This window comes from Cetorhinus maximus, chromosome 9 (assembly GCF_964194155.1).
Source record: "Cetorhinus maximus chromosome 9, sCetMax3.hap1.1, whole genome shotgun sequence".
NCBI classification, from domain to species: domain Eukaryota; kingdom Metazoa; phylum Chordata; class Chondrichthyes; order Lamniformes; family Cetorhinidae; genus Cetorhinus; species Cetorhinus maximus.
The window spans coordinates 108,508,832-108,521,745 of record NC_135887.1 but is presented as its reverse complement, the minus strand read 5'-3'; the positions used below and the strand labels follow the sequence as shown (position 1 = coordinate 108,521,745).

The following is a 12,914-nucleotide window of genomic DNA, read 5'->3' as shown; positions in this document are numbered from 1 at the left end:
TGTAACCTGTACCTGAGACTAATGTGGTTCGTTCGTCAATGTTACCACAACAGCTCCCTAATTACCCTTGAAAAGGTGGTGGTGAGCCAGGTTCTGGAACCGCTGCAGTCCATGTGTTGTAGGTACACCAACAGCACTATTGGGGAGGGAGTTATGGGATCTTGGCTCACTGTCAGTGAAGGAGTGGCGTTAGAGTTTCAAGTCAGGATGGTGACTTGGAGGGGAATTTGCAGGCGTTGGTGTTCCCATGCATCTGCTGCCCTTGTGCTTCTAGGTGGTAGAGGTTGCGGGTATGGAAGAAGCTGTCAAAGGAATCTTGGCGAATCGCTGCAGTGCATCTTGTAGATGGTACACACCGTTGCCACTGTGCGTCGGTGGTGCAGGGAACAAATGTTTAATGTGGTGGGTGGGGTATCGATCAAGTGTCATGAATGGTGTCAAGCTTCTTGAGTATTGGAGCTGCACTCATCCAGGCAAATAGAGATAATTAGAATCTCTTGTTGGAGATGGTCATTGCTGGGCACTTGTGTGGCACAGATGTTACTTGCCATTTATCAGCCCTAGCCTCAATGTTGTGCAGGTCTTACTGCATCTGGGCATAGACTACTTCAGTATCTGAGGAATACTGAATGGTTCTGAACTTTGCACAATCATCAGTGAACATCCCCACCTCGACTTGAGATCTTATGATGGAGGGAAGGTCACAGCTGAAGCAGCTGAATATGGTTGCACCAGGGGAACTACCCTGAGGAACTCTTCCAGTGATGTCCTGGGGCTGAAATGATTGGCCTTCAACATCCATTACTTTGATGATGATTGTTGATGGTATGGCAATTGGCCATGTTGGATTTGCCTTGCTTTTTGTGAACAGGACATACCTGGGCAATTTTCCACATTGGCGGGTAGATGCCATTGTTGTAGCTCTACCAGAATAGTTTGGCTACATGCATTGCTAGTTCTGAACAATAGGTCTTCAGTGCTACAGCCAGGATGTTACCAGGACCCATAGCCTTTGCTATATCCATGAGCAGGTTATTGCTAATTCAGTGCGACTTGATAGTACTGTCAATGACACCTTCCATCACTTTATTGATAATTGAGAACAGACTGATAAGGCATAATTGGGAATTGGCCCAACAATGCTGTTCCTAATTACCAACAACTGGAAATGATGGACATGCTGAATAAGGACAGTATTTATAACAGAGGAAGAGGTCTGTATGCCATACCTTCCAAGGACACTGCTATTGGAAACAGCAATAACCTGCTCACTGATGCTCAGTTTGGGTTTCACCAGGGCCACTCAGCTCTTGGCCTCATTACAGTTTTAGTCCAAACATGGACCAAAGAGCTGAACACTCAAGAGGTGAGGTGAGAGTGACTGCCCTAGACCCCAAGGCAGCATTTGACTGAGTTTGGCATCAAGGAGCCCTGGGAGAAGTCAATGGGAATCAGGGGGAAAACTCTCCAGTGGTTGGAGTCACACCTAGCACAAAGAAAGATTGTTGTGGTTGTAGGTGGCCAATCATCTCAGCCCCAAGGCATTGATCCAGGAGTTCCCAGGGTAATGTCCTATGTCCAACTAGAAATCTAACTGGACTAGCCATATAAATACTGTGGCTACAAAAGCAAGTCAGAGACTGGGAAGACCGCGGTGAGTCACCTCCTGACTCTCCAATGCCTGTCCACCATCTTAAAGTCACAAATGAGGACTGTGATGAAATAATCTCCCCTTGCCTGGATGAATGCGGCTCCAACAACACTCAACAGGCTCGACACAATCCAGGTCAAAGCAGCCCACTTGATCAGCACTCCATTCACCACCTTAAACGTTCACTCCCTCTACTCACCGATGCACAGTGGCAGCAGTGAGTACCATATGCAAGATGCACTGCAGCAACTCACCAACGCTTCTTCAACAGCTCCTTCCAAACGCACACCATCTACCATCTAGAAGGACAAGGGCAGCAGACATATGGGAACACCAATATCTGCAAGTTCCTCTCCAAGTCACACACCATTGAAATATATCCTATTCCTTCTGTAGCTATTCTAAGTGCTATTCCTTCACTGTCATGAGAACAAAATCCTGGATCTCCCTTCCTTTTAGCACTGTGGGTGTAAATGCACGAGGTGAACTGCAGTGGTTCAAGAAGGCGGCTCATAACCATCTGTTCAAGGGCCACGAGGGATGGGCAACAAATATTCTTGCCAGTAACAATACATTCCATGAAAGGTATATATAAAAAACAGGGCCTCTCCAAAATTAACGTCAGCAAAATAACAGTAAAGAAGAAAATAATGGTACTGATGAGTGACAAATTCCCAGGATCAGATGATGTATATGTTAAAGGAAGTGGGCGAGAACATTGCAAAGGTCTGAACAATAAACTTGCAAATTTCTCTGAAATCCATTTCTTAAGGTGACAGAGGGAAGTCAGAGAATTTTAGGCCATTTAACTTACTATGCGTTTTCAGGAAATGATTTCATAATTAATGATAGGCTGACCGAGCGCCTCAAAATGTCTCAGCTGATCAGAGCCAGTATGGATTTGAAAAAGGGTAGATCATGGCTGGGGAATTTAATTGATCTTTTGAAAAGGTGACTAAATTATTGGTAGGGGAATGTCTATGGATGTCACTTATATAGATAGAGAGCATTTGATAAGGTCCTTCACAGGGACTGTTAGCTAAAGTTTAAGTTCATAGAACTGAAAGCAAATCATTCACCCGATTAGAAAATTGGCTGAGCAGCAGGAGATAGAGCAAGGAGGGAATGGGCAGCTACTCAAATTTGCAAGATATGACAAATTACACCCCATATAAACCTGTGTTGGAGCTTCAACTATTCACCATATTTGCTAATAATCTAGCTGATAGAATAGAAAACCACAAATCTAAATTTGCTGATGACATATAGCATTATAAGCAGCATAGATGGAAGCGTAAAATTACAAAGAGATATTGATAGATTAAGTGAATCAGCAAAACTGTGGCAAATCAATTTCAATGTAGCCAAATGTGAGGTCCTCAAATACGTACCTATAAAGGATAGAACAGGGTCCTTTCTCAATGGTGAAAAGCTAGAAATGCTGAAGGTCCAAAGAGCCTTGAGGAGTCCAGACACACATATCATTAAAATGTAGTGAACAGGAACAGAAAATAAGCAAAAACCCTAATGAAATGCTGGCCTTTCTATCCAAAGGGGGTAGAAGACATGATTCAGCTACCCAAAGCCCTGGTTAGACCATTCCTGGATTACAGTGAGCAGTTGTGGGCATCACGCTGTAGGAAGGATATATTGGTGTCAGAGAGAGTGCAGTGTAGATTTACTAGAATGATGGTTGGATTTGATGGTTTAGATTATGAGGAGAGATTACACAAACGAGGGTTGTCCTCTCTGGAATTTAGAAGGTGAAGAGGTGACTTGAGCAAAGTTTTCAGATATTATGGGAAACAGACAGGGTAGATAGAGAGAAACTATTCCCTTTAGTTGGGAAGTCCAGGACCAGGGGGAATAGTATAATAATCAGAGACATGAAATTAGGAAAGAGTTCTACACACAAAGAGTGGTAGAAGTATTTTTTATTCATTTACGGGATGTGGGCTTCGCTGGCTAGGCCAGCATTTATTGCCCATCCCTAATTGCCCTTGAGAAGGTGATGATGAGCTGCCTTCTTGAATCGTTGCAGTCCCTGTGGTGTAGGCACACACAGTGCTGTTAGGGAGTTCCAGTATTTTAACCCAGCGACAGTGAAGGAACGGCGATATATTTCCAAGTCAGGATGATGAGTGGCTTGGAGGCGAATTCTTAGAGGGTGGTGGTGTTCCCATCTATCTGTTGCCCTTATCCTTTTAGATGGTAGCTGTCATGAGTTTGGAAGGTGTTGCCTAAGGAGCCTTTGTGAGTTTCTGCAGTGCATCTTGTAGATGATACACGCTGCTGCCAGTGTGCATCAGTGATGGACGGAGTGAATGTTTGTGCAACCTGGTGCCAATCAAGCAGACTACTTTGTCCTGGATGGTGTCAAGCTTCTTGAGTGCTGTTGGAGGTGCACTCATCCACACAAGTGGGGACTATTCCATCACACTCCTGACTTGTGCCTTGTAGATGGTGGACAGGCTTTAGGGAGTCAGAAGATGAGTTACTTGCCACAAGATTCTTAGCCTCTGACCTGCTCTTGTAGCCACACTGTTTGTATAGTTAGTCCAGTTCATTTTCGGGTCAATGGTAACCCCCAGGATGTTGATAGTGGGGGATTCAGTGATGGTAATGCCATTGAATGTCAAGGGCCGATGGTTGGATTCTCTCTTGTTGGAGACGGTCATTGCCTGACACCTGTGTGGCACGAATGTTATTTGCCACTTGTCTGCCCAAGCCTGGATATTGTCCAGGTCTTGGTGCATTTGGACATTGACTGCTTCAGTATCTGAGGAGTCGCGAATGGTGCTGAACACTATGCAATCATCAGCGGACATCCCAACTTCTGACCTTATGATGGAAGGTCATTGATGAAGCAGCTGAAGATGGCTGGGCTGAGGATACTACCCCGAGGAACTTCTGCAGTGATGGCCTGGAACTGAGATGATTGACCTCTAACAACCACAACCATCTTCCTTTGCGCTAGGTATGCCTCCAACCTGCGAAGAGCTGTCCCCCTGATTTCAATTTTGCTGGAGTTCCTTGATCCCACAGTCAGTCAAATGTTTGAATCGCTGTTCCACAAAGGCACTGTCAATTGTTTATTTTAAACCTGAAATTGATAGAATTTGTTAACTCGTGTATTAAAGAATATGGGACAAATTAAGACAGGCACATGGAGTTAGGTCATAGATCAGCCATTAAGTGGTGAAACAGGCTTGACGGGCTAAACAGCCGACTATTGTTCCTTGAACACTGCCACACTTTGCACTGTTCCAAGGTATTTGAAGTCCATGCACACATTCTGCAGTTTCCAACCCCTCGGTACTTACTGTTTCACTCAATGTTCCCACACTCCAATCCAGTGACATCTATCCTCAGCACTAACACACCCAGATACTTAATTATATCACTTCTCCCTATCCTGCCCAAGCTCAGTGGTCCAAACCCTTCTATGATTAAGAACTGTAAAATAGTATGGTCTGTAGTCAAAAATCTCTAAACATTTGAATCCTTTTTAAGCACATCACCTCTCTAGAGTAGTCAGAGGCAATTGTATCCTTGCCCCAATCCCCTATTGATCCCAGGCCTTACTGTGCAGACCTGTCCATGTGCTGCCAAATCTAACCCACACTCAAAAGTCTTCCCAGACTCTTTACTGCAATTCCAAAGAATACCCTCACTCTGAGAGATAGAAATTAAAAATGAGACAATGGGGAAAGAGAGAATTACGCAATGATAGAAGCAAATCAAAAATATCAGAGCAATACAGCCTTCAAAGGATTGGGAAAGTGAATGAACATGGACAGAAGGTAGAAGCCACTTCCATATTGACCTTTTAATTTGGATTCCAGGAACCTATCATAACCAACTGACAGCATTTGTGTTGTTAAGCCCAATGACCATAAGCCAAAGCTGACATCCATATGCAGTTTAATGTATTTGTGGCCAAGTCCAAGGAAAATAGATTTAGCAGCGTAAATTCAGAAAACCAGGTCATGGATCCCAGAATCCAAATTAAAGACCAATATAAATGGCCCTATAGACAGGAGGGAGTGGGGAGGAAGTAGCAATTGTTGCGAGAATGCTTTTTTCTTCTTCTTGAGCAATGCCACAGGAGAACCATAATAAATTATGCGCTCTGCGTAGGACACTCTTGTGACTAGGAAACGGAATGGGCTTGAAATTCATTGCTGTAGCACCACTTTCAGCAGTGCCTACCTCTGTTTCCAGGGGCACAAAGCACCGCTGGCAGATCCCTGCATGACCCTTGAGGTGTTGCTGGAGAATAAGAGTGCAAGCTAATGCATCCCATGCGTGTGCTGGAAGACGTTAATTTGACACTATTCCTATGTTAAACAGCTCAACCAGCTGATGTAACAACAGGATCCCAAATTTGGGCACAGAATATGCAGGCGTCATCTGTGTTTACATTTGACAAAAGAAGCATAAAGCTGCAAAATGAGCCCTGCAGTTGCATTATTTAAAAAGTCAGGTACCCTGAATGAGGCAAGTATGAGGTTGGCAGCATTGGTAGGTGTGTGAAGGGGAGGTGGAATATCTATATGGATGTTTGGTCTGAGTCCTAAATTCCAGGGATTACTACTGAGTAAGTGATGGTGTATTGATTGGCACGAGAAGTTGGTGGTGGGTAGCCAGGGGACATCATGTGAAAATGCATTCATTGATGTTGACCACCAGTATGAGATCATTAGACCTCTAATAGTACTGTTACCAGGTCCACGAGTCCAAACTCCACTCATGCTGCCAGCACCAAATCCATCACTATGAATTCCTCCGTCTGCCCTGGTGTTTACTTTGTAATAATGTATATTGCAGCAAGCCTTCTGTGCAGGCTCCCTTTGAGGTACTGATTGTCTTTAACAGCAGCAAGCTGGCTGTACAATTTTGTCTACAAATCAATGCTGCTAGGGCCTACTGCTGCACACATAGCTCACCAGCAGCACTCAAGAGCAGACAACAGTGCTAGGGGTGCTCTAGATAGAGTAGTTCAGATAACTTGGGAACAAGAATTTTGCAGGTTGCCCACCTCGATCAGAACGGGTACAGGCAGGTCATGAATCACCACCAGCATGCCCAAAAACTGGGTTATTCAGCTTCTAGCTCAGTATCTTCCAATCTCACCTTAAGCAGCAATACAAGATCATCTAGTAGTTTGTGAAAGTCTTAGGAGCAATTCATGCATGTTTAAACCAATAATACAAAATCTTTATTAGCTGCTTATTCATATATCACAAAAGGAACAAAGATTTATAGCATAGTAGGTGATCATGCCCATGCCAGGCAAATTTTTCAACTTCAAGCTTTAGCAAATTTTCACTTCAAATGACACACTTCTGTCTTTTTGACCAACATCAATTTATTGCTAAAAGTAAGCTCTGTTAAATTTGTATTTTAACTATTCTGTTCTACTTCTCCATTTTGGTGAATATCAAAACATACAAAAAGTATTTAAAACATTTGATTAGTACTCGTAACATTACTAAAATAGAATTACATTTGCTGTTCATTCAAATGCAGAAATAGGTATACACCAAAAGGGATACAAATGCATTTTTTTTAAAAAAAGGTAAAATTTAAGTAAAGCATGAATATACAGTGAAATTCTTGGCAGTTAAATATCACAATGGTACTAAAAGTCCCAATTTATTTGTTTGTAATAAATTTTAATAAAACAATAAATCTCAATTAAAAACCTTAGAGCTATGAGACCATATCTGCTAAAGGTCTGTTTGTCAATTAACTACCAGTCTTACAATTGCACTTTTGAGGTTACAAAAAGAAACTGAAGAAAGAAATGCTGCCACATGATAAAGGAATGAATGAAGCAGCAATAGTCATTCCCACAATTGTGGCTGATCTTCTGCCTCAACTTTACTTTCCTGCAAGCTCCCAATATCCTGACTCCATGAGAGACCAAAAATCTATCTATCTTAGCCTTGACTGTGAAGGGTGGCAACACTGAAGGAGATAACACCTCATCCTCTTTTTCTCTTCTCACTCCTTTCTTACCCAACACACACTGTATAGCAAAGTGTAGAGATCATTTTAGCAGCTATTCCCCTCTCCTCATCCTTCACAGTATAATATAACCCTCTTTCATTCAGTTATTCTGTTTTCGCAGAGTGGCTTTGAAGGTCTGTCCTCAAAGCTCATTCTTTCAGTTTCCAAATACAGTAGCTAATTAATGGCTTTTCTTCATGTGTTTCATCATTCAACTGACAGAAACAAATACATGTATTGTTAATATAACCTAGAGATATATATCTTATGAAGACTCAGGATAAATGTATTAATGATTAGAAAATTCAGACGATAATGATGAAATATAAAAATAAAACTGATGTTGACCATACGCCATTTCAGTCACCTACGGGAAACATTTTAATGCATTATACATGACGTGAGGTCAAAACAAGGAAGCTGTTTCCATGTTTCACATCAAATCACAATGCATTGCTACATTTTCCAGAAAAAGCCACACCAACTCAACTTAATTTCAGCTTGAAATATCTGCTAATTGGGTCCATCTCAGTGATGACATCAACTTGCAGCTGACAGTTGTCGTTTTCTTGCTTTGGTATAAAAGTTAGAGCAGTGGTGAAACCTGTACCAGTTTGAAGTGGTGTGTTTGCAATGCAGCTTACATCGTCAAAAGGGTAAGCATCTTTGTACCAAGTGATGTGAGCTTCTTCTATGGTGGCTCCTTCAACAGTGCAGGAAACTGTTATGGGCTTGCCAGCTTTAGGGCAGTTTGTTTGGCAAGTTATCTGTGACACCTTCGGAAAAGCATCTGTTGGAATAAAAATTTGAAATGAATAAAAATCTTGATAACGTGAAAAAAATATAGATTTTACTGTATTAAAAAAAACACAAGGAAAGTTGGTAGTTCTAGCAGCAGAACTCTGCACTCCTACACTCAGGGCCTTTTCATTTTAATCCCAACTGCTTCTGACATTCTACAGGAAATGAGCCATTTTATTAAGAGTCACCAAACCTTGCATAAATCATGAGCCTTGATGTCCAAGGAGAGAATAAAAAGATGACAGCAGTCAGAGACTATCTAGCCATCCTTTTGTCTCAATTAAGTAGACACAGAGTTGAAAGAATAATGAAGATGGCGTCATAGAAGAGAGAAGGAACAAAAATATTCAAGAATGAGATAAGAAGGAATTCTGTTCTTCAAACTAGGAACTTTGAGTGCGAGATTAAAGTTCTATATATACCCTAATCCTAGTTAAATAGTTAAAAGCCAAATTGTTACAACTTATTCATTTGTGGGCAAAACATCGTGTGTTACAAATCAAAGTAGGCATGTTTCCAACATCAGGGAGATTTTACTAAATTTGATACAATTATGGAACATAGCAAACGTTGGGAACAGACAAATGGAGAGTCACAGGAAATATGCAGGGCAGTTAGCATGAAATCAACTATTAAGCACACAGTCACCCCATGCCACAAAAAGCTTAAAAACCTTGAGCAGCAGGTCAGGTAAGATACAAGAAGCCAGACAATAATGCACTATCTACCATTTATCAAAAGTTTTCACTAACTGTATTAAAATGCTTGAATAACTTACCACAGGAACATAGAACAGGAGTAAACCACTTAGTACTTGGTGTTAATGTTGGAATCATGCTACGATAGTGCATGCTTTAGTTTGTAATTGAGGGCAGCTGCCACCAAATGGGGAAAGATTAGGGAATTATTCCAAGTGTATAAAAAACAATTTACATTGGGTTTGGAGGAGTAACAAAGAACTCTATGCTTGCATTCTGTGGTCTTGTGAATAAACCTGGATAAAGGAAAAGATTGGCTCCAGATGCATCCTTCCCTCAACGTATGAACTTAACATAAAAGCAGAGAATGAACATTGAGCTCTGGTGATTGGAAGTTAAATAGGAGGTTTTTTTTTACCTGCATCTTATGAAAAAAAAAGAAAATTCCTGGCAACCTCTGGTGCAAAATGGCTGAGGCCTGATGCAAATTCTCAATTTGATTATTTACTCGTTTTTTTTCAGCGTCTGGATTCTATGGCAGTGGAAAAATAAGGTGGAAATATGGACATGAGTTATCTTGTTCTCCTGGAGGAAGCAAAGTATGGCTTTGTCATTACCAGGAAAAAGTAAGATTAGGAATGTAGTATTTTTGGAACTGGATATGGGTTACTTGGTGACTAAAGAGGGATCAAATCTCTTCTATTATGAAGATATGAATTAGGAGCAGGAATAGGCCAGTTGGCCCTTTAAGCATGCTCTGTTATACAGGAATGTGGAATTGAGGTTATAATGAGATCACAGTTGATCTGATTATAACCTCGATTCCACATTCCTGCCCACCCGGTTAAAACCTTTCACCCCCTTACTTATCAAGCTTCTATCTACCTCTGCCTTTGAATATTCAAAGACTCTGCTTCCACCACCTTTTGTGGAAGAGAATTTCAAAAATTCACAACCCTCAAAAAAATTCTCGTCATCTGTTTAGAGAATTTTAACAACACAAAAGGAGGCCATTCAGCCCATCGTGTCTGCACTGACTCTCCAAATGAGCATAATAACCTAGTGCCATTGCCCTGCCTTTCCCCTGCACATTGTTTCCATTCAAATAATCATCCAATTTCCTCTTGAATGCCTTGATCGAACCTACCTCCACCACACTTCCACGCAGTGCATTCCAGACAAAAACCATTCATTGTGCAAAGAAGTTTTTTCTCACATCAGATTTGCTTCTTTTGCAAATCGTTTCAAATCTGTGCCCTCACATTCTTGATCCTTTTATGAGTGGCAACAGCTTCTCCATATCTACTCTGTCCAGCCCCTTCATGATTTTGAACATCTTTATCAAATCTCCTCTTAGCCGTCTTTTCTCCAAGGAGAACAGTCCCAACCTCTCCAATCCATCTTTGTAACTGAAGTTTCTCATCCCTGGAATCATTCTTGAAAACCTCTTCTATACTCTCTCCAATATGTTCACATCCTTCCTATAATGTGGCGCCCAGAACTGTACAAAATACTCCAGCTGAGGTCTAACAAGTGTTTTATATAAATTCAGCATAAGCTCATTGCTCTTGTACTCTATGCCCATATTATTAAAGCCCAGGATACTATATGCTTTATTAACTGCTCTCTTCACCTGTTCTTCCACTTTCAATGATCTATGTACATATACACCCAGATCTTTCTGCTCCTGCACCCCTTCAAAATTTCATCCTTTATTTTGTATTGTCCGTCCATGTTTTTCCTACCAAAATGCATCACTTCACACTTCTCCGCATTGAACTTCATCTGCTACCTAGCTGCCCACTCCACCAACTTGTCTATGTCCTTTTGAAGTTCTGCACTGTCCTCCTCGCAGTTTACAACACTCCCAAGCTTTGTATCATCCACAAACTTTGAAACTGTCCCCTGCACACCAAGATCTAAATCACTAGTATATATCAGGAAAAGCAAGGGTCCCAAAACCGACCACCGGGGAACTCCATTACAAAGCTTCCTCCAGCCCGAAAAATTCCTGAATGTCCTGAATGGGTGACCTCTTATTTTCTGAACAGTGGCCCCAAGTACAAGATTCTCCCACAAGCGGAAACACCGTCACCACCTCGACCCTGTCAAGACCCCTCAGGATGTTTTGTTTTTCAATCAAGTTGCCTCTTACTCTTCTAAACTCCAGCAAATACAAGCCTAACCTGTCCAATCTTTCCTCATAAGACAACCAACCCATTCTAGGAATTAGTCTAGCAAACCTTCTCTGAACTGCTTCCAATGCATTTATGTCCTCCCTTAAATAAGGAGACCAATACTGTACACAGTGCTCCAGTTGTGGTCTCACCAATACCCCGTATAACTGAAGCATAATCTCCCTACCTTTGCATTCCAATTCCCCCTGCAATAAACGGTAACATTCTATTAACTTTCCTATTTACTTGCTGTAGCTGCATATTAGCCTTTTGCGATTCATGCACTAGGACCCCTAGATCGCTCTGCAATCTTTCAACATTTGGATAATATGCTTTTTTATTTTTCTGTCAAAATGGACAATTTCACACTTTCCAACGTTTTACTCCATTCCATTTGCCAGGTCTTTGCCTGCTTACTTAACATATCTACGTCCCTTTGCTGTTTCCTTGTATCCTCTTCACATCTTGCTATCCTACCTATCTTTGTGCCATCAGCAAATTTAGCAACCATATCTTCGGCCCATTCATCCAAGTGATTTATATAAACTGTAAAAAGTCGAGGCACCAGCAATGATCCCTCTGCCACACCACTCGTTGCATCCAGCCAACTAGAAAAAAAAACTGATTTATGCCTACCTTCTGTTTCCTGTTAGCTAGCCAATCTTCTATCTGCTCCACACCATGAGCTTTTATTTTTCACAATAACGTTGAAAGTGGCACTTTATCAAATGCCTTCTGGAAATCTAAATACAGTATGTCCTCCGGTTCCCCTTTTTCCGCAGTGTATGTTACTTCGTCAAAGGACTCCAATAAGCTGGTTAAACATGATTTCCTTGTCACAAAACCATGTTGACTCTGCCTGATTACCCTGAATTTATCTAAGTGCCCTGCTGTAACGTCTTTAATAATTGCTTCTAAGATTTTCCCTAAGACAGATGTTAAGCCTGTAGTTCCAGGCTTTCTGTCTCCCTTTTTGAATAAAGGAGTTACATTTGCTATTTTCCAATCTAATTGAAGTTTCCGCGAATTTAGGGGATATTGGAAAATTAAAACCAACGCATCAACTATCTCACTAGCCACTTCTTTTAAGACCCTAGAATGAAGTCCATCAGAACCCGGGGACTTTCAGTCTGCAGCACCAACAATTTTCACAGTGCCACTACCCTGGTGATTGTAATTTGCCCCCGAGTTCCTCTCTCCTTTCCATTTCCTGATTTGCAGCTATTTCTGGGGTGGTACTTGTATCCTCTGTAGTGAAGACCAATGCAAAATACCAGTTCAGTTCATCTGTCAGCTCCTTATTTTCCATCATTAATTCACCAGACTCTTTTTCTATGGAACCAACACTCACTTTATTAACCATTAACTCTTTTCTTTATTAAATTTCTATAGAAACTCTGACTATCTGTCTTTATATTTCTAGCTAGCTTTCTCTCATCTTCTAATTTTTCCTTCCTTTTCAACCTTTTGGTCATTCTTTGCTATTTTTTATATTCTGTCCACTCTTCTGACCTGCCATCCATCTTTGCTCAATTATATGATTTATCTTTAAGTTTGTGACTATCTTTAACT

The 12,914-nt window shown here is 41.3% G+C and overlaps 1 protein-coding gene across 1 annotated transcript in view; it reads right to left on the bottom strand.

The window, feature by feature from the left end:
- Positions 1-6,849: 6,849 nt before the first annotated feature.
- LOC144684898 (uncharacterized) overlaps positions 6,850-12,914 on the bottom strand; it is a 48,154-nt gene continuing 42,089 nt past the window's right edge. Inside the window, exon 12 of the mRNA XM_078549300.1 lies at positions 6,850-8,456. Within this exon, the coding sequence (XP_078405426.1) occupies positions 8,152-8,456 (305 nt within the window). The 3' untranslated portion in view covers positions 6,850-8,151. The remainder of the gene's footprint in view (positions 8,457-12,914) is intronic.